Source organism: Labeo rohita, chromosome 1, assembly GCF_022985175.1.
Source record: "Labeo rohita strain BAU-BD-2019 chromosome 1, IGBB_LRoh.1.0, whole genome shotgun sequence".
Classification (NCBI taxonomy): domain Eukaryota; kingdom Metazoa; phylum Chordata; class Actinopteri; order Cypriniformes; family Cyprinidae; genus Labeo; species Labeo rohita.
In genome coordinates, this window is record NC_066869.1 from 31,041,137 (window position 1) to 31,061,162 (window position 20,026).

The window sequence follows — 20,026 nt, forward strand, 5'->3', positions numbered from 1 at the left end:
TCTTCGTTCTTCTCCTCCTTCTTCTACTTATTTTTCTTCTTCCTTCTTCTTCTTGTTATTTTTCTCCTTCCTCCTCCTTCTTCTACTTACTTTTCTTCGTTCTTCTTCTTCTCCACCTTCTTCCTCCTCCTTCTACTTATTTTTTCTTCATTCTTCTCCTCCTTCTCCTCCTTCTTCTACTTATTTTTCTTCTTTCTTCTTCTTCTTCTTCTTCTTCTTCTTCTTCTTTCTTCTTCTTCTTCTTCTTCTCCTTCTTCTCCTTCATCCTCCTCCTTCTTTCTCCTCCTTTGTTTTCTTCTTCTTCCTCCTCTTTTTTCTTCTTCCTTCTTCTTCCTCCTTCTTCTTTCTCCTCCTTTGTTTTCTTCTTCTTCCTCCTCCTCCTCCTTCTTCTTCTCCTCCTCCTTCTACTTATTTTTCTTCTTCCTTCTTCTTCATCCTCCTTCGTCTTTCTCCTCCTGTTTTCTTCTTCTTCCTTCTTCTTCCTCCTCCTCCTTCTCCTCCTCCTTCTTCTTTCTCCTCCTTTTTTTTCTTCTTCTTCTTCTTCTTCTTCTTCTTCTCCTTCTCCTCCTTCTTCTTCTTCTCCTTCTTCTTCTCCTTCTCCTTCTTCTCCTTCTCCTCCTACTTCAAAATGAGTCACATTTTTGAGGATCTTAACATACTCAAACTCACTGAACTGCACTTGCCCCAAAATGTACGTCAGATATGAGTTTCAGAAGTGGGTGTTGCAACCACGTGCCCCTAGAGCTACGTTTCAAGTATGAGTACGAAATTTGGTAGACACATGTAACACACCAATACCTACAGTAAAGTCTCCTGGTACAAAATCTGAAACCCAACAGGGAGTCAGTTATTTTGAATTTTCTTAGCAAATTGTGTCGTTTCTGCCATTTTCAGGCTTTGTACTTCAACGAACTCCTACAGATTTAATCAGATCAACACCAAATTTGGTCAGTGTAATCTAAAGGCCTTTTGAAATTTTATTGCAGAGATCTTGAGTTTCAGTTGAAGGCCGTGTCCTTGGCTGCCTGACAAATTGTTCGCCATGAAACAGAAAGTTATTATAACTCAGGCATACAATGTTTGATCTGCCCCAGACTTCACAAGTTTTGATTTGAACTTCACAAGTTCTTCACAAGATTTTTGACCTGATGAGATCTACATGCCCATATTCAGTTTTAGTCATAGTACTGCTGGCAACAGGAAATGTCATGTTTTTATACTGTAACAAATTTCTCGAGGGATTTAATGACATCAACATTATATTTGGTCAGTCTAATCTAAAGGCCCTTGCGATGTTAAATTGTAAAAATCTTGAGTTTTCGTTAAAGGGTGTGTCTGTGGCGGCTTGACAAAGTTTGATGTTGCACCATGGAAAACGTTTTTGTAACTTATCCATACAATATCTGATCTGCCCCAAACTGAAAAGAAAACATTTTCAAAGATTGACGCAAGCGCGGATTAAGGTTAAGTTGATTTGTATTAGTCTAGTGTTAAATATGTAATAATGTAAATATTGCGGTTTCTTTTTTTTATTTAGAACCACACCTATGTAAATGTGTGCGCACAATACTTGAAAAGCTATTAGTCTATGATAGTTTTTTATTAAGATTGAAACATACATTTATCTAACAATTGATAAACCATCTTGATTTTTTTTAACTTTTAACTAGGGATGCACCGAAATTAAAAAAAATTCTGGGCTGAAACCGAAAACTTTGGATGCCCTTGGCCAAAAACTAAAACGGAAAATGCTTTGTAAGAATTAATTATTATTTTAGCAAATAATATAAAGTATTTTTTTTTTATTTCACTCAATAATTTTAATGATACTACATTTAAAAACACAAGCCAATAAAATAACACAATAAAGTTTGACAAATACAATAATATTAAAAATCAATATATTATTTTTATTTAGTTCTATGCAACAAAATCAGATATAACTTTTTTTTTTTTAAATTAATTATCCAAATAATGTATAGTCCTACAAAGCTATTATTATCGGAGCATGTGAGCAGAGTACAGGGGGAGTACAGCATTTTTTAGACTTTTTTGTTGTTGTTTACAAAAAAAAAAAAAAAAAAAAAAATATATATATATATATATATGTCACCTAAATGTTTGATAATGCAGTGCATTTTTGTCTGTAAAATTGTAGTTATTACACAATAGCTTACACACAGCACAAGACAAACACATACACATTTATCTATTAATTGATTTCAAATCCAAAGATTGTTATTGAAAATACTTTTTCAGCACTGACTTTTTTTTTTTTTTTTTTTTTTTTTTTTTTTACACAGTACAGTAATGCAGTGCAGTAATCTTTCATAAACACAATAAATATAAGCAACACATTATTCAGTGCTCAAAACTTTTGCTTGTGCAACTTAATATATAAATCTAAGTGGCAAAACGTTTAAACTACTTTTCTTACATTTTTCTTTTTCTCACAAATATTCTAAATTAAAAACCATTACCATTGACAGAAACAGTCAGTTCTACTGCCTTTTCTTTTGAATTTAAATCTTTATTACAAGCAATCCTGTTGTTAATGAAGAACTTTTCCTACCTCTACGAGTGCCATCTATTAATGCCTTGTTTACCTAAAAGTGCTCTTTTCCTTTAAACCTAGCCAAAAAACTCATATGTGTTGACTATGAAACACAGTAGACTTTAATGATACGCATTTATGGTGTAATCATTACATTTTCCTGTCAATCCTTGTTCATATTTACCGCAAACAATGCACTGTCACTTTAATTCTGCGCGTGCAGCACATTCTCTGTGCGGTAACGATCTCTACACTGCTGGAGATACACTGCTCCTGGAAGGCACTGCCAGTCCGCAACCGTGTGCAGCTTGAACGCTTTAATCCGTTAGCATGAGCGCCGAAAAAAAAATATGCACTGCAAACAGAGTTATGTGAATGTGGCGTTATGTGCGTACGCTTTAAGTGTGCATGAGCGCCCAGTCTCCAGGAGAGCACGCGAGCGCTGAATGGTTAAACACTGGAAAGAATTAGAAAGAAATGCAGTTTATAAACTTTAGCGACGATGCGACACGATTCTATTGTGAAAGTAACAAGTGTCAACTGTGCAGCTTGCCTATAGTCAGACACAATGTGGTGATTGGAAACACACTTTTGAGAAAGAAAGAGAGAGAGCACACGGTCATTCACTCGCGCTGTTTGTGAAATTACGGCTCACATAAGGTTTTCAAATTACTTTATAAGTTATTTAATGAAGAAATATGAATTGTACCTCACCTTCAGCATTGTAATTGTTTTACCTGCGCCAAAAAGAGACTGAGACAGTGATTGCTGCATGTCGTACCAAACCTCTCATGGCAGGCGTATCATCAGCTTTAGATTGGTTTATGAGATCGGCCTTTTTAGAGACCGCCGATCAGTCATCCCCAAGCGATTATTGGCCGATAGTGATTGGTAACAGATCGATCGGAGCACCCCTAGTTTTTAATTTAAGCTGTGAATATTTCAATTCAAAATATTGCACACGCATTTTCATAACTTACCAAATATTCAGTCTGTTTAAAAACGTGATGTATAATATTCAACAGGCAAATATCGGTCCATTTATTTCACTCTACAAATTCACTTCCACAAATTCATTGGTTCAAATTCAGCAGAAAGTTCAGCATTTCACATCCGGGAGCTGCAAGTAGAGCACTGATGCACGATCTCCAGCTGTTTCCAGTCACTCACCAGCAGGTGTCGCAAGTGGCTGTTGATGAAGACCAAAGCACCAGTAGTAACGCAAGCCATTCACAAAAACTGATTTGCAGGAATGAAGCAAGCACTAAGTAGAAGTTATGATTATCAGGGCCAGTATGTTTATGCGGAAAAGCTGATTGTGTTTACGTTTAATTTAACATCTTCGCTGCTACTCGTTTATTCATGTAGACTACATGTAAGCAGCTTTCTCTAACGCAAAGGAGGTTATAATATTTTACCTGACGTTGATGTGCACAACTTTACATCTGATGAAGACATATTACTTTTGGTTACTTAGTTTGCTTAACTTTGTATTATGGCTTGTGTGACGCTGTGCTGTAAATACTAGGGTTTCCCTCATACGTCACACTCCAGGATTCCCCAATGAAGTGGAAAGTCCTCAGTGAACTAATGCGGTGATATAAGATCTCAGAGTACACTTTATTGATGATGTGAACTATGACTAGAGTTAAGCAGGTGTAGAATATGAATGAACGTGTAAGGTTTTATGCCATCAAAAAAAATAAATAAATAAATAAACTGCACTCAGCTCAGTGGGCTCACACAATGATTATGAAGAATGCATTAAAAGACTAAACTCATAATACACCGACCTCACTGATAATGCAAACTATATACAGGCAGATGAAATTATAATATGAACACAAGTTACGCAACACTCAGAACTGCATGCTAAACATATTTCCCATAAAGAAGACACTTAACATGGTTTTATAGCCTCAAGACAGTCATAATAAATGATCAAATAAAATAAAAAATAAAATATACTTTGTGCAGTTAAGCAGATGAGCTTACAACCCACATTTTCCTACAAAAAACCAAGTGCGGTACAGTTAGATTTAGTTTGATTTTGGCTGCATGTTTGCGGATGCTGCTTTAGGGGACATCTGCAAATTTACCTCACAGTAGAAAACGAAGTTTGCCAAAATGAGTTTTTTTGTGTTCCAAATGTAGTAGTATGTTCTCAGTGACCAGACTGATTTACTACAGTTGAAATTTTGCTAATATCTTTCTTACTGTACATACAGTATATAATTATATTTAATTGCTGTAATTCACCTGAAGATTTTTTTTTAATGTTTCAAAGGTTGTAGTACATTCCTAGTGACTTGACTGAAATTTTGCTAATATCTTTCTTACTGTACATACAGTAGATCAATATTTTATACTACAACCTTTGGAGCATGAAAAATTTCATTTTGGCGAACTTCGTTTTTTACTGTGCGGTAAATTTGCAGATGTCCCCTAAAGCAGCATCTGCGAATGTAGTAAGCCAGTCTTGTAACTAGTAACATACTACAACATTTGTAACATGAAGAAAAAAAATAAATTACTGCATTACTTTAGTTTTTTAAAAATAGGTATTTGTGTAATGTACACACCGTAAGCAATATGTCTTCAAGAGATGTAATGTTAGTTTTGTACATCAGCGTTGGGTAAAACAACATTATAATCTCCTTTGCGTTAGAGAAAGCTTACATGCTTACATGCTTACATGTAGTCTACACGGGTAAACGAGTAGCAGCGAAGATGTTAAATTAAACGTAAACATAATCAGCTTTTCCGCATATACATACTGGCCCTGATAATCTTAACTTCTGCTTAGCACTTGCTTCATTTCTGCAAATCAGTTTTTGTGAATGACTTGCGTTACTACTGGTTGCTTTGGCCTTCATCAACAGCCGCTTGCGACACCTGCTGGTGAGCAACTGACAGCAGCTGAAGATCTGTTTATCAGCTGAAGATAAACAGATTGAATATTTGGGAAGTGAATTCTGGAAGGTGAATGGGAATTTTTGAATTTTTAGTTGAAAATGAAAATGTGTGTGAAATATTTTGAATTGAAATATTCCTTGCTTAAATAAACAACCATGTTAAATTTCAGAATCTAAAAATGCAAGCCCTGAAAATACAAGACATTAAAATGCAAGCACTGTTAATTCAGTACATTATAATACAAGGCTTATTCCTCACAGCGTGTCTTCTCTCTGTAATGAAAGGAAGCCTAGATGAACTTGATGAATCTTGCTGCTTTGTTTATTCAGGTGATTTGGTGTGTTTACAGGTCTGCGTGGCTAAGGTGGATGATTTTATTATTTTGGTTCATTTTATGAAGCATTTCAGAAAGTTGTTCACGGAGACCAAGACGGAAGAAAGCAATATTTCTCCTGTCTGTTTCCATTCATTATAATGATAAATATATGGATAGAATCGTACTGAAATGTACTGTACTGTCAATATAATTTTATGTAATAATTCTATAAATGTTAATTTATGTATAATTAATGTATAAATGCTCATTAATATCATTTAAAAATTCTTATAGATCATTAAATCTTATAGGTCATTATATCCTAATTATATTGTAGATAATGTAAATTTTAATGTCATCTCATTTAATGTGAGGTCAAGTGTATCTTTTTGTGTGTGTGTGTGTCTGACAAACAAAACAGATAAAATAAAAAAGCCATAACATGTTGCAAGTCATGACATTTTATGTGAAGAGATGCCATTTGAGACAAAAGTACTTGCAATTTTACAGCAATTACTCAGATCTCAGATCTTAAAGCTAATAGGGCCTTATTTGTTTTCCCATTACAGCGAGGAACTCTGTAAAGAAATGGTGGATGGTTTGAGGATCACATTTGACTTTACCCTTCCACTGATCCTACTGTACCCAAACGAACAAGCTCAGTTCAAAAAAGTCAGCTCCTCCAAGTTCTTCCAGCCAATTATTGACAGCGCAACCTGCACCAGCAGGTAAGAGAGTAAACACTGAGTAAACTGTACTGAAGACATCAATTTGTTTTTGAAGTGTTGAATTTGTTTTGGGGGGGGGATTCATGTTAATTTTTAACTTTTATACTTTTACAAATGTTTTAGAAGGCTGGAAATTATATGAGTTTTGTTTTTTTTTTGTTTCTTTAAATAATTTGATTTAAAGAGATGTAGATATCTTAACACCATATAGAATCATTGATTTGACTTATTTATACTATGACTCTGGATTGCCATGTTTCCAGATATTCAGTAGTTGATGCAAATGCCTTGACTTGTCACTTTAATCATGCCTCATGGTATGTTACTAGCTAGTATTGTGATACCACTTTTTTTTTTTCTTTTTTTTTTTTTTTGCATGTATTTATAGTGTTTATATAGTGTATCTGCATACACACTCTACAAAAGACAATAAAAGACAATTAATTTCAACAGTATTGATCTGATTGTACACTTCATTATCCAGCTCGGTTCAGTTTAATTTTTGGTTCTTATGCAGTAAGTACAATCAGATCAATAATATTGTTGAAATATTGAGATTTATACATCTCCTGAAAGCAGAATAACTAAGCTTTAGGATAGGATAGTATTTGGCCGAGATACAACTATTTGAAAATCTGGAATCTGAGGGTGCAAAAAAATCTAAATATTGAGAAAATCGCCTCTTAAATTGTCCAAATGAAGTTCTTAGCAATGCATGTTACGAATCAAAAATTAAGTTTTAATGTATTTACTGTAGGAAATTTACAAAAAATCTTCATGGAAAATGATCTTTAATACCCTAATGATTTTTGGCATAAAAGAAAAATTGATCATTTTGACCCATACATTGTATTTTTGGATATTGCTACAAATATACCTGTGCTACTTGTGACTGGTTTTGTGCTCCAGGGTCACATTTTTGAATAATTTGAACTGTTTGCAGAATAAGTCAGCACAACTTTCAAGTTGTACTGACATTGGTAACATCAATGATGTTGGGAAAAAAAATAATGAAAATAAAACATTCAATTGAGATTGAAATGAGGTTAACTCATACTGCTGATCTATGGTGGATCATATTTATAACACTTGTTCTGTTTTGAAATTTGGCTGTGCATAAATGTCTTTGATATTTTCACACATTTAATGTTAAATGGTGCTTTTTAAAGTTGTTTTTTTTTTTTCTTTTTTTTTTTTTTTTTTCCATTTTAAACCATTTAAAATTTTGGCAAACTTTGTAGCAAATGTTGGAACTCTTTTAGTTGAACAATAACTTTATCATTTTATAGCTTAGTATTTGATAACAAATGTTTGCTTATGTGAACATATCTTTAGAGTCTTTCAAGTACCTGTTTGCTCAAGGTGTTGAGTGTGGATACAAGCATAGCAACTACTTGCATTGTTATTTTGAAGCAATATTGAAGAGACCTTTAAAAAAAAAAAAAAAAGTTAAAATATTTTAAAAAGTTAAAATAGATCTAGTTATTAGTAAAATTACCCACTGTGGGAATACAGCTTCACGGTGCTTTGCCTTTGACTTTTAGCATTGAAAGTTGTCCACTTACTTTTTTCTTTAATTTATGACTATTTGATATTTTGTTTTTGTTATTTGATGTTCTATTCAGATTGCATTAAATATTTTTTTCCTATATATGCTCTGATTGGAATGTTTAAAATCAACTTTGTTAAAGTAACTTCACAGTCAGTGGTGTGTGAACTTCAATTTTTATTGTTTAGAACACCCACATTTGGCCAATCCACTGTTCATAAAGGAGAAGTCCACTTCCAAAACAAAGATTCACATATCGTGTACTCACCCCCTTGTCATCCAAGATGTTCATGTCTTTCTTTCTTCAGTCGTAAAGACATTGTTTTTTGAGGGAAAACATTTCTGCATTTTCTCCGTGTAATGGACTGGTATGGTGCCCTGATTTTGAACTTCCAAAAGGCAATTTAAATGCGGCTTCAAAATCCTAAATGCTGTTGTAAACAATCCCCGCTGAGGAAAAAGTAGTCTTATTTAGCGAAATGATCGGTTATTTTCATTTTAAAAAATACAATTTAAATACTTTTTCATCTCAAACGCTCGTCTTGCCTTTCTCTCCATGAACTCTGTGTATTCTGACTCAAAACAGTTAGGGTATGTCGAAAAACTCCAATTGTATTTTCTCCCTGAACTTCAAATCATTTCAAAATCATCCTACATCGCTGCAGAAGTACTGACACAGTCTTTGCAAGTGCACTTGCAAAGAAGATCAAACACCCTTAACAAAAAAAGGTAAAACAACGATATAGGACGATTTTGAAGTTGAGGGAGAACATGAGATGAGAGTTTTTCGACATACCCTGACTGTCATGAACCTTAACAAAAACAGTCCAGGCAGAGTAAGACAAGATGAGCATTTGGCATTAAAAAGTATATAAATTGTACTATTTTTATTACAATAACCAATCGTTACACTAGATAAGACCCTTCTTTCTCGGCTGGGATCATTTACAACTGCATTTGGGATCATTTGAAGCTGCATTTTGGAAGTTCAAAATCATGGCACCATAACAGCCCATTATATGGAGAAAAATGCTGAAATGTTTTCCTAAAAAAACATAATTTTTTCACGACTGAAAAAAGAAAGACATGAACATCTTGGATGACAAGGGGTGAGTATGTTATATGTGAATCTTTGTTTTGGAAGTGGACCTCTCCTTTAACGCCCTTGCTGTGTATTTGGGTTTTTCAGAATCTCCATGGTGAGTCTCCTTGAAAACATGATCTTAATCAATAGAGTCACAGAGGATGCAGTCTCATGTTTCAGTAGTCGTCGCCACACTGGCCTGGAGAATGATAAATTACTTTCATGGCAGAAAGATCTTTAGAATATGAATCATGCTGAAAAAAATAATACTTTGAACCAACTGAAAAAAAATTACTGTAGTTTGTTACAGCTAAATTTATTAGTTTTCCTCAAACTATACTTTTAATTTGGTTGAAACTTTAAACCAAAATTTAAAGTTAAACAAATTAAACTTGAAAATTTAATTTGATATCAATCAAAATAGTTCTTCTGCCCAAGAAAATGTTAAAGTATTTGTTATAATAGAGACCAAGAATATATATATTTTTTTTTTACTTTGGTACAAGTTAAATTTTTATTTTGGAAAAACCTACTTTTTAACCTACTAACATCCAAGTATATATATATATATATATATATATATATATATATATTATGTATATATATATATATATATATATATATATATATTTTGTAAATAAAATAAGTAAATGCTGTAATTTTGTTACAAGCAATTTTATTACATTTACTCAAGTCAAATTTACAATTTACTTACAAATGAGGACAATAGAAGCAATTAAAACCAACAAAAGAGCAATAATATGTAAGTGCTGTAGTAACTCTCAGTTATGTATATATTTGTGTTTATGTTAATAAAAGCCTTAATTAAATCTGTTCATCATAAAGCAATCTCATCATTTTTATCTTTACAAAAAAACAAACAAACAAAACAACAACAACAACAACACTTAATTCAAATGGAATACTTTTAAAACTCTTTTAAAGTTTGAACTGAACTTTCAGTGGATTAACAGAAATCTCTCAGGCTTCTTTAAAATATCTTAATTTGTGTTTCAAAGATGAACCAGTCTTATGGGTTTGGAACAACATGAGGGTTAATAAATGACAGATTTTTCATTTTTGGGTGAACCTAACTCTTGAAGTCTGTGTGTCCATCTGTAGAAAAAAACAAAACAAAAAGTTTATTTTTTCTTCCAAGCAGGGCGGGTTTTTCTTGTACTTGCAGAGTCAAGTCAAGTCAAGCCATCGTTATTTATATAGCGCTTTTTACAATGTAGATTATGTCAAAGCAGCTTTACAGTTTTAGAAAACGGAAATAGTGTGTTGAAATAGTGGGCCGTTCTCCTCTGGCCAGACAAGACCAACAGTTTAGTTCTAGGTTGCAAAAAAGTCAGATTGTGCAGAGGATCTGGTTTCCGTGGACTTGTCCTGATGGCTGTCTAGATGATGAGGTCTTTGGAGAGCATCTGTCTCTGGGGCTCATCTAGTTGTCTTGGTCTCAGCTGACATCCAGAGCTGTAGAGGTCATCTCTAGGTGCTGGTGGTCCACCATGCTAGATATGGACTGGATCCAGGTGACTGCAGTGACCATCTGATCTGGATACAGACTGGATTTGGTGGCTAAGGTGACCTCAGAATAAGAATGAAACAAGTCAAGTCACCTTTATTTATATACCGCTTTTAACGATACAGAATTGTGACAAAGCGGCTGTACAGTATTAAATAGGAAATAGTACATCAACAATGCAAAAGGGCAACAGTAAACACTCCATTTTCAGTTAAAGGCAGTTCATCATTGAATTCAATGATGTCATCATTCAGCTCAGTTCAGTTCAAGTAGTATACGATATCGTTTGAAAATTAAGTGTCCCCAACTAAGCAAGCCAGAGGCAACTGCGGCAAAGAACCAAAACTCCATCGGTGACAGAATGGAGAAAAAAACCTTGGGAGAAACCAGGCTTAGTAGGAAGGCCAGTTCTCCTCTGGCCAGATGCAGAGGACTCATCTGGTTCCCATGGTCTTGTGCCGATGGCCGTCTAGGTGACGAGGTCTTCACTGGCGATCCGTCTCTGGGGCTCATCTAGTTGACGTGGTCTCTGCTGACATTCAGGGCTGTGGAAGTCCTCTCTAGGTGCCGATCCACCGTCTGGGCTGGCTGTGGACTGGATCCGGGGGACTGCAGTGACCATCTGATCTGGATACGGACTGGATCTGGTGCTTAAGTTGACCTCGGAATAAGAAAGAAACAGACTAATATTAGCGTAGATGCCATTCTTCTTACGAAGCACTGAGTACATTGAGTGTTATGGGAAGTGTTCCCGGTTCCGGTCGACCTAATTAATTAGCCTAACAATCCTTTAACGGATCTGAATTATAGAAATGTGTTAGTGTAAGCTAGGTTAAAGAGATGGGTCTTTAATCTAGATTTAAACTGGCAGAGTGTGTCTGCATCCCGAACAGTGTTAGGTAGATTGTTTCAGAGTTTGGGCGATAAATAAGAAAATGATCTGCGGCCCGCGGTTGATTTTGATATTCTAGGTATTATCAAATTGCCAGAGTTTTGAGAACGCAGCAGACGTGAGGGACTATAATGTGATAAGAGCTTGCTCAGGTACTGAGGAGCTAAACCATTTAGGGCTTTATAAGTAATTAGCCAGATTTTAAAATCTATACAATGTAGTGCAGTGTTGACAGAACCGGGCTAATATGGTCATACTTTCTGGTTGTAGTAAGAACTCTAGCTGCCGCATTTTGGACCAGCTGTAGTTTGTTTATTAAGCGTGCAGAACAACCACCCAATAAAGCATTACAATAATCTAACCTTGAGGTCATAAACGCATGAATTAAAGTTTTGGCATATATATATTTGAAATGGAAAATGCAGTTTTGCAAATGCTAGAGATGTGGCTTTCGAAGGAAAGATTGCTATCAAATGGCACACCTAGGTTCCTAACTGATGACGAAGAATTGACAGAACAGCCATCAAGTATTAGACCGTGTTTTAGGTTATTACACATGGAGGTTTTAGGTCCAATAATTAGCACCTCTGTTTTTTCAGAATTTAGCAGTAAGAAATTACTCGTCATCCAGTTTTTTACTACACAATCCGTTTCAGTTTTTCAAATTGGTATGTTTCGCCGGGCTGAGAAGAAATATAAAGCTGAGTATCATCTGCATAACAGTGAAAGCTAACACCATGTTTCCTGAAGATATCTTTCAAGGGTAACATGTAATGCATAAAAAGTAATGGCCCTAGTACTGAACTTTGAGGTACTCCATACTGCACTTGTGATCGATATGATGCCTCTTCATTCACTGCCACAAATTGATGGCGATCCGATAAGTACGATTTGAACCATGCCAATACACTACCATTAATAAGAGCAGTCTCAGTACTATGATACTGTCTAAAACCTGACTGGAAGTCCTCACAGATACCATTTTTCTGTAGGAAGGAACATAATTGTGAGGATACTACCTTTTCTAATATCTTTGGAAGCAAGTCTTTTAGTAGCCTAGATAGAATAGGGTCTAGCATACATGTTGTTGGTTTAGATGATTTAACAAGTTTATACAATTCTTCCTCCCCTATAGTAGAGATTGAGTGGAATTGTTCCCCGGGAGATCTATAGCGATCTGATGTGATACTGTAATTAACGGCTGTATGGTGACAATTTTATCTCTAATAGTATCGATCTATTGGAAAATTATTCCAGAGTTTGGGAGCTAAATAAGAAAATGATCTGCTGCCTGCAATAGATTTTGATATTATACAGGGCCCAACACTAAGGATTTTTTTCTACTGGCCCAATCGGGCCAGGGTTCAAATTGTTACTTGCGGTCAATTTTTTGTGGCCCTACCACAAAAAAATTAAATAGTTGCTGTTATCATTGTTTTTGACTGATGTTATCCTTTATTTTAATAAATAAGCTTATATGACACCAAAATTTTACATACCAAATAAAACTAGATGAGTAAAGTTTGAGAACAAACTTTAAGTTGGCTTGAGAAAGCCTAGCCTGAAAGTTTGAAGCAGTTGTAAAAGTTGTAGTAAAAGTACTTCTATAGTTTCTAGCATGATTAGCAAGTTGCTAGCATGTTTCTGGCATGATTAGCAAAGTTGTTAACATTTTTCTAGCATGATTAGCAAGTTGCTAGCATGTTTCTAGTATGTTTAGCTTGTCGCTAACATGTTTCTGGCTTGATTAGCAAGTTGCTAGCATGTTTCTAACATGATTAGCAAAGTTGCTAGCATGTTTCTGGCATGATTAGCAAGTTGCTAGCATCTTTAGCATGATTAGCAAGTTGTTAGCATGTTTCCAGCATGATTCGCAAGTTGCTAGCATGTTCTTAGCATTATTAACAAAGTTGCTAGCATGTTTCTGACATGATTAGCAAGTTACTAGCATGTTTCTAGCATGATTAGCAAAGTTACTAGCATGTTTCTGGCATGATTAGCAAGTTGCTAGCATGTTTCTAGCATGATTAGCAAAGTTACTAGCATGTTTCTAGCATGATTCGCAAGTTGCTAGCATGTTCCTAGCATGATTAACAGTTGTTAGCATGTTTCTGGCATGATTAGCAAGTTACTAGCATGTTTCTAGCATGATTAGCAAAGTTACTAGCATGTTTCTGGCATGATTAGCAAGTTGCTAGCATGTTTCTAGCATGATTAGCAAAGTTACTAGCATGTTTCTAGCATGATTAGCAAGTTGCTAGCATGATTATCCAAGTTGCTAGCATGTTTCTAGCATGATTAACAAAGTTGCTAGCATGTTTCTAGAATGATTAACAGGTTGCTAGCATGTTTCTAGCATGATTAGCAAAGTTGTTAGCAAGCATGTTTCTGGCATGATTAGCAAGTTGCTAGCATGTTCCTGGCAAAGTCTTTGCAAAGTGAACGTGCAAAGAAGATCTAAAACCCCTAACAAAAAAGGTAAAAAGGCAATATAGGATGATTTTGAAGTTGGGGGAGAACATGAGATGGGAGTTTTACGACATACCCTAAAAACAGAGGTCGGGAAGAGCAAAACAAAACAAGCGTTTGACGCTAGATAAGACCCTTCTTCCTTGCCTGGGATCGTTACAACCACATTTGGGATCGTTTGAAGCCACATTTAAACGTCATTTTGGAAGTTCAAACTCAGGGCGCCATATCAGTCCATTATATGGAGAAAAATCCTGAAATGTTTTCCTCAGAAAAACATAATTTCTTTAAGACTGAAGAAAGACAGACATGAACATCTTGGATGACAAGGGGGTGAATATATTATCTGCAAATTGTTGTTCTGGAAGTGGACTTCTCCCCTTCCCTGTCAGGTTACAAATACAGAACAAAGGTGTGTTCACCACATGTATCACTTTCCGGTGGGGAGGAAATTTAAAACTGTTACCTTTCCATTTTAACAAGGTGATTAGCTGTTGGTGTTAGAACATTAATAATCGACATAATCGACTGTATTTACGTGAGATACTCAACACAATAGACATTTGGACTACTGTGTATTGTATTTGAGCACTGACAACTAATCATGTGCTTTTGAGAACTGAAGAAGTGGAGTGTACGCAAGAAAAGCACTTCTGGCATGTGTCTATCAGTGCAATTCCGCCTGTCCCGCAGTAAGGGTAAAATCTCTGCGTGGCAGCTATCCTATAGGACAGTTAGCCTATAGGATGCATTCTGAATGTCCGGAAGTTCTCAAATTACATTCTAGTCCCATCTCGTCTTGTTAACTTGTTAACTTGTTAACGTAGAAGTAGAATACATTTCGTTATAGTTTTTATCATCAGATACTAGTATTATCTTGTCAATGTCTCGTCTTAGTCACAGAAAAAATGTTCGTTAACGAATATTTTTCATCATCATCTTCGTTGACGAAATTAACACTGCAACACACACACTGGTATTCCTGTCATTATGGGGACGTTTCATAGACGTAATAGTTTTTATGCTGTACAGACTGTATTTTCTGTCCCCTAACCCTACACCTAAACCTACCCCACAAAGAAAATTTTCTGCATATTTAGGTTTTCAAAAATTTTCAGTTTGTATGATTTATAAGCTTGTTTCATCATGAGGACCTAAAAATGTTCACACAAAGTGAAAGTTTACTGGTATTACTATACTTGTGGTGACATTTTGTCCCCGTCATGTGGTGAATACCAGCGTACACACAAACACACACACACACTGGTTTCCATGTTTTATGGAACTTTATGGTTTTTAGACTGTACAAACCGTATTTTCTATTCCCTTACCCTAACCCAAGGGTCAGCACCCCACGGCCTACACTATTTTCGGGCAAGTGTGTTCACGTTCTAGATTTAAAAATAAGAGACAAGATAGTCACATTGTTTTGGAAATGTTTTATTTGTATCCAAAACACTGTGAACATTACGGAGCGTGAAACATTCTCATTAAGTGCATGTCTCTTTCATATTCAAATCCATAGAAAGTCCAAAATAGACTCATAGAAGTATCCTATCTTTTGTCTTGCCAGGAAATCCTTAATATGGACAAAGGTGTAGCTGTAGCTAAGCTGAATAACAAGCATGAACCTTAACTAATGAATTGTGAGGACAATATTGCAACAATATATGGTTTGTGTGTGGTGTTCAAGTCTTCTCCAGGTAATGAAGTATTTGAATGATACAGTGCTAATTGATATTGGCTAACTGGCATTTATTGCAGTGCAGAAGCTGTAAAATGTTTTCTGCCTTATTCTGTGATGAAAATGGAAAAGGTGTTTGTAGTACATAAACCAATCATAATCATAAATTGTATCATAAAAATTGTCATTAGGAAAATATATATCAAAAATATTATAGAATACAATTTATTGGTTATTGTCCAGCAGTGTGTTTTATTTCTTAGCCAATTAAAAGTAAGATAAGAAAATTAGAAAAGGGAAAAAGGACAGGAAAGTACAATGACGTGTGACCAAGTTTTCCGTACTTGCAATTTGTCCAAATTTACTGGCATTATTATTCTTGTGGGGACATTGGGTCCCCATAACATAGGGAATACCTGGTACACACACACACAAAACCCTGTCAGTCAGGACATTTACATGCATGTATGTGGGAAATTAAGGAATGCAGATACGAAAGAAAGAATAGTGTTGATGTTGCATCTTTTTTACAAGTTTTAGAATCAATTAAGTTAAGGTGCTTGAAATCCCAACTACAATTGTTCATAATTTTTACTTTTATTAAAGAACTTTCAGAGAACGTTCCCCCAGTCCTGGCCAGAATCCCTCCACCCCCCAGTCCACAGACAGCCAACCAGCTCTGAGTGAATCTTCCAGTGTCCCTGTCATTATGGCGACCCCACCTAAGCGCAGACGCTGTGCCTACCTGGATTCCGATGCCACACAATCTTTGCGTCGCTCAACGCGCAATACATCTGGAGGGGATCGGGCAGCAGAGACTGGGGGCGGAGGCAGCAGCAATGCCTCTCCTCAACCAAAGCGAAGGCCTGCTGAGGTGCAGGCACCACTACCCAAGTTCTTCCTGAACCTAGAAAAGAGTAAGTCACACTTTCTATGTCTTGTTTTATTTCTTATGACTGTAACTGTATGCAGAGTTTTAAGTTGTTTCCTTTAAAAATGTTTTTAATATGCAGAGAGCTTGAATTTAGGTTGAAATGCCATTGATTATTAGTCATTATATAATACTGTTAGATCGTGCTCATTCAGATTCCAATGACATTTAGAGTACATTGCAGATCTCATGGTCACAAACTCACCAGTCTGATAATTAGCTAAAAATTAGGTCTAATACCATTTAATAGGCAATTCATGCTTGCCATTGTTTAAGTAGTAGTTCTGCTTGCCATTGTTAAACTATAGTCTCTATAGTTATCTGCCCTTTACAGAGTATGTGAGCGGAGTGGAGTGGGAGCGGAGCGCGGAGTGGAGCGGTGTGATTTTTAATAGAGTGAGGAGCGGAAATTTTAAAAGTCGGAGCGTTGTGGTTTTTACTCGCTCCAAGAGCGCTCCACTACCGCTCCATCACGAGTACAATTCATGACAACGACCCAAAATATAACTGAATATATAGCAAGAATTCATGTGTTAAACATAGCCTATTTAGCTAGCTTGATAGAGATGGATAACTCAAATCAGAAAGAATGTGAAAACTAGGATGACGTCAATGGACGAGCATAAAGTTATAGTTTTCAATGAATTAGTTTGTTCTTTCAAGATATTTAATATTTTCAAGTGAAAGCGTGATTTAAACAAGTACAACACTTATTCACGCAATTGCTCTCTCAATAATATCCTATTTCGAATGAGAAGAAATCTATAAGAAATGCAGCGATCTGTACGTAAAATAACTGACGAAACGTATTGTTATTATTATTATTATTTTTTTTTTTTATCACAAACATTTGCACTGCAAAAAGCAGCAATTATACCTTTTAATGCTGACTGACAACAATGTTAGCTTGGCATGAGGAAAAAAGTTTGCGCACTAGTGTTCCAATAAGCCACTTTAAAACTACACTTTCGTTTTATTTCTGTTATTTTCTTCTTTTAATATACGTTATGAACAGAACTGTGGTATTTCAAACATACTGATATAGTTTAGACGCGGAGCGAAGGCGGAGCGGTGTTTCTGGTATCAGTGAGCGAGGAGTGGAGCGGGAGCGGGAAACGGTGAACCCGGAGCGGAGCTGGAGCGGAGCGGTTATAAAATGCACGGAGCGCGGAGGGGAAATTGTTGTCGCTCCACTCCGCTCACATACTCTGGCCCTTTATAAGAAGTCTATCCAATAATCAGAGGTCATGACTAGTACTACCATGAATTACAGCTAGTATGCCTAGTACTGCCAATAGCATGCTAAAGTCAAACAGTTAGCCATAAATCTAGAATCCTGGCTGGCATCCCTATCTGAACACAGGTTCTAAAGTGTGCTAAGCCTGGTCAGAGATTTTCAGTATGGATTTAATGTGATTTACCAGAGCCAATAACTTCAGAATAAGTAAAAATAAATTTAAATGTAAATATAGCTGCAAGCAGCAACTATGTAGCCAAGCCCCTGAAGGGGCTGTTGCATTGCGCAGCGCAGTGCAGAGCGGGAAGAGCAAAAACAGCAAAACTTAAATTAATGAACATGAAGAACAGCTTACTAGTTGCCATATCAACACTATATAGAGGAAAAAAGTGTGCCAAAATTTAATTCTTAAAAAAAGCCATTATTTTATTTGAAAAAAGTTAATAATTTTATATTATTGACAAAATATTTTAGTCTGTCTTGCATATTTTTTTTTCATTAGATTAGATAACGTTTTAAGCTGTCATATGGTCATGTTACAATGTGCCCCTCACATGTTACAGTGTACCCCACCTATGGGCATGTTGTCACATTTCCCTTCCTTTCTTTTGAGGTAAATGACGTATACATTGTAATTATGAAACAAAGTGACATATTTGTACTAGACAGGTGTGAAATTAATGTGGATAAAAAAATTATACTCTGAACCCCACGTTGATTTACACAAACTGAGAAATTCAAAAAGTGTTAGGTTGTGCTCCCTATTTTCCGACCTCTGAGGGACATCCCATGTGATTCGCGTAGATCTGATGTGTTTTGTTTTGTTTTGTTTTGTTTTGTTTTGTTTTTAAATCGCGCAAATGGCCTTAAGACATTAACTAAATAAACTGCGAAAAGATTGTTTTCTAAAACATCATTGATGGAATGGTCCTGAGAGCGACCTGGCGGCCCATCTGCAGAACAGTTAAAAGCGTTCAAGTGATTCAAGCCGCTGGCACTGAAGCCTTTCATGTTGTGGGTTTGCGTCCTACGTGGTGCAACTTTATAAAATTGTGTTTAATGTTGTGCTGTTTTGATTTGTTTATTATCCAGATCAGCATTGTACAAATCTTTATTGATCCTGGATTAGAATAAATGTTTTTGTCCATGCTGTGTTCATTTTCTTTTGTACTTTGTTTATTCTAAGTTCGTTCTCGCCAATAATTCTGAACTGGCTGTTTTTCATGTTCATTCCATTTCTGCTTTTTTTTGTCTTCTCGCTCTGCACTGCGCTACAGCCCCTTTGGGGGCTTGGTCCTGTATCGCTGCTTGCAGCTATATTTAATAATGGTAATGTTTCCAAACTTTTGGTACTTTTTAATAATTATAACAATTCTGTTAATACTTTATTTTAATATATTATATTATATTGTTATCATTATTATCAAATGCTGCTTTTTATTTTTTACAGGACAATAGTATGTATAATTACAATATAAGATATATCTTTTAATTTGATAAGATATATATTTTTACTAATGAGAGCTGGGGGTGTGACTTGGGGCGTGGTCAGATTTTTCATTCTTTTTTGTCTCTAGCTGATCAAATGCCTGTATAGAGCGCCTCCTCCATTCCCATTTATGAGCCTTTGCCATTGTCTAACTATCATTAATACGGATGTATGTCGAGTTTTATGAAACTCTAAGCAAGTTAAATGCCTCAAAATTACCGGAAAAGAATATTCAAGTTTGACTGGTTGCTATGGCAACAGTATTTTAGATATCAAGAATCCCCTCACAGTTTTACATCGACTGTGTTTTGACATTATTCTGATGAAGTTTGAAGCAAATTGAGTAAAAATAAGATGCTGATTTCAAAGCGTTCTGAAAATGCCACTTCCTGCTGCCAGTTGGTAGTGCTATAACTTTGACTTTTAATAATCACATCTCAGTGATCGGCATCATACAACAAACAAAATGCTGGGCCTGTATGTATAAAACTTCTCAGAAATGCTCTTAAGAATAGTCTTCACCCCTTTTGAGACTTGGACAAACCTTATTTAGATTACAACACTCTCCCACTGATATATTTATATACATCATTGAACTCGCCATTATGACTTTATCCTCATCAGCTACATTTAGTGACTGTTTTAGCTA

The 20,026-nt window shown here is 35.6% G+C and overlaps 1 protein-coding gene across 3 annotated transcripts in view; it reads left to right on the forward strand.

The window, feature by feature from the left end:
* Window positions 1-20,026, forward strand: part of LOC127168755 (male-specific lethal 3 homolog) — a 91,661-nt gene that overhangs the window by 35,452 nt on the left and 36,183 nt on the right. For all 3 annotated transcript variants that reach the window (XM_051115819.1, XM_051115827.1, XM_051115835.1), the window contains exons 8-9: window positions 6,356-6,514; window positions 16,327-16,637. In XM_051115819.1, coding sequence (XP_050971776.1) covers window positions 6,356-6,514; window positions 16,327-16,637 — 470 coding nt within the window. The remainder of the gene's footprint in view (window positions 1-6,355; window positions 6,515-16,326; window positions 16,638-20,026) is intronic.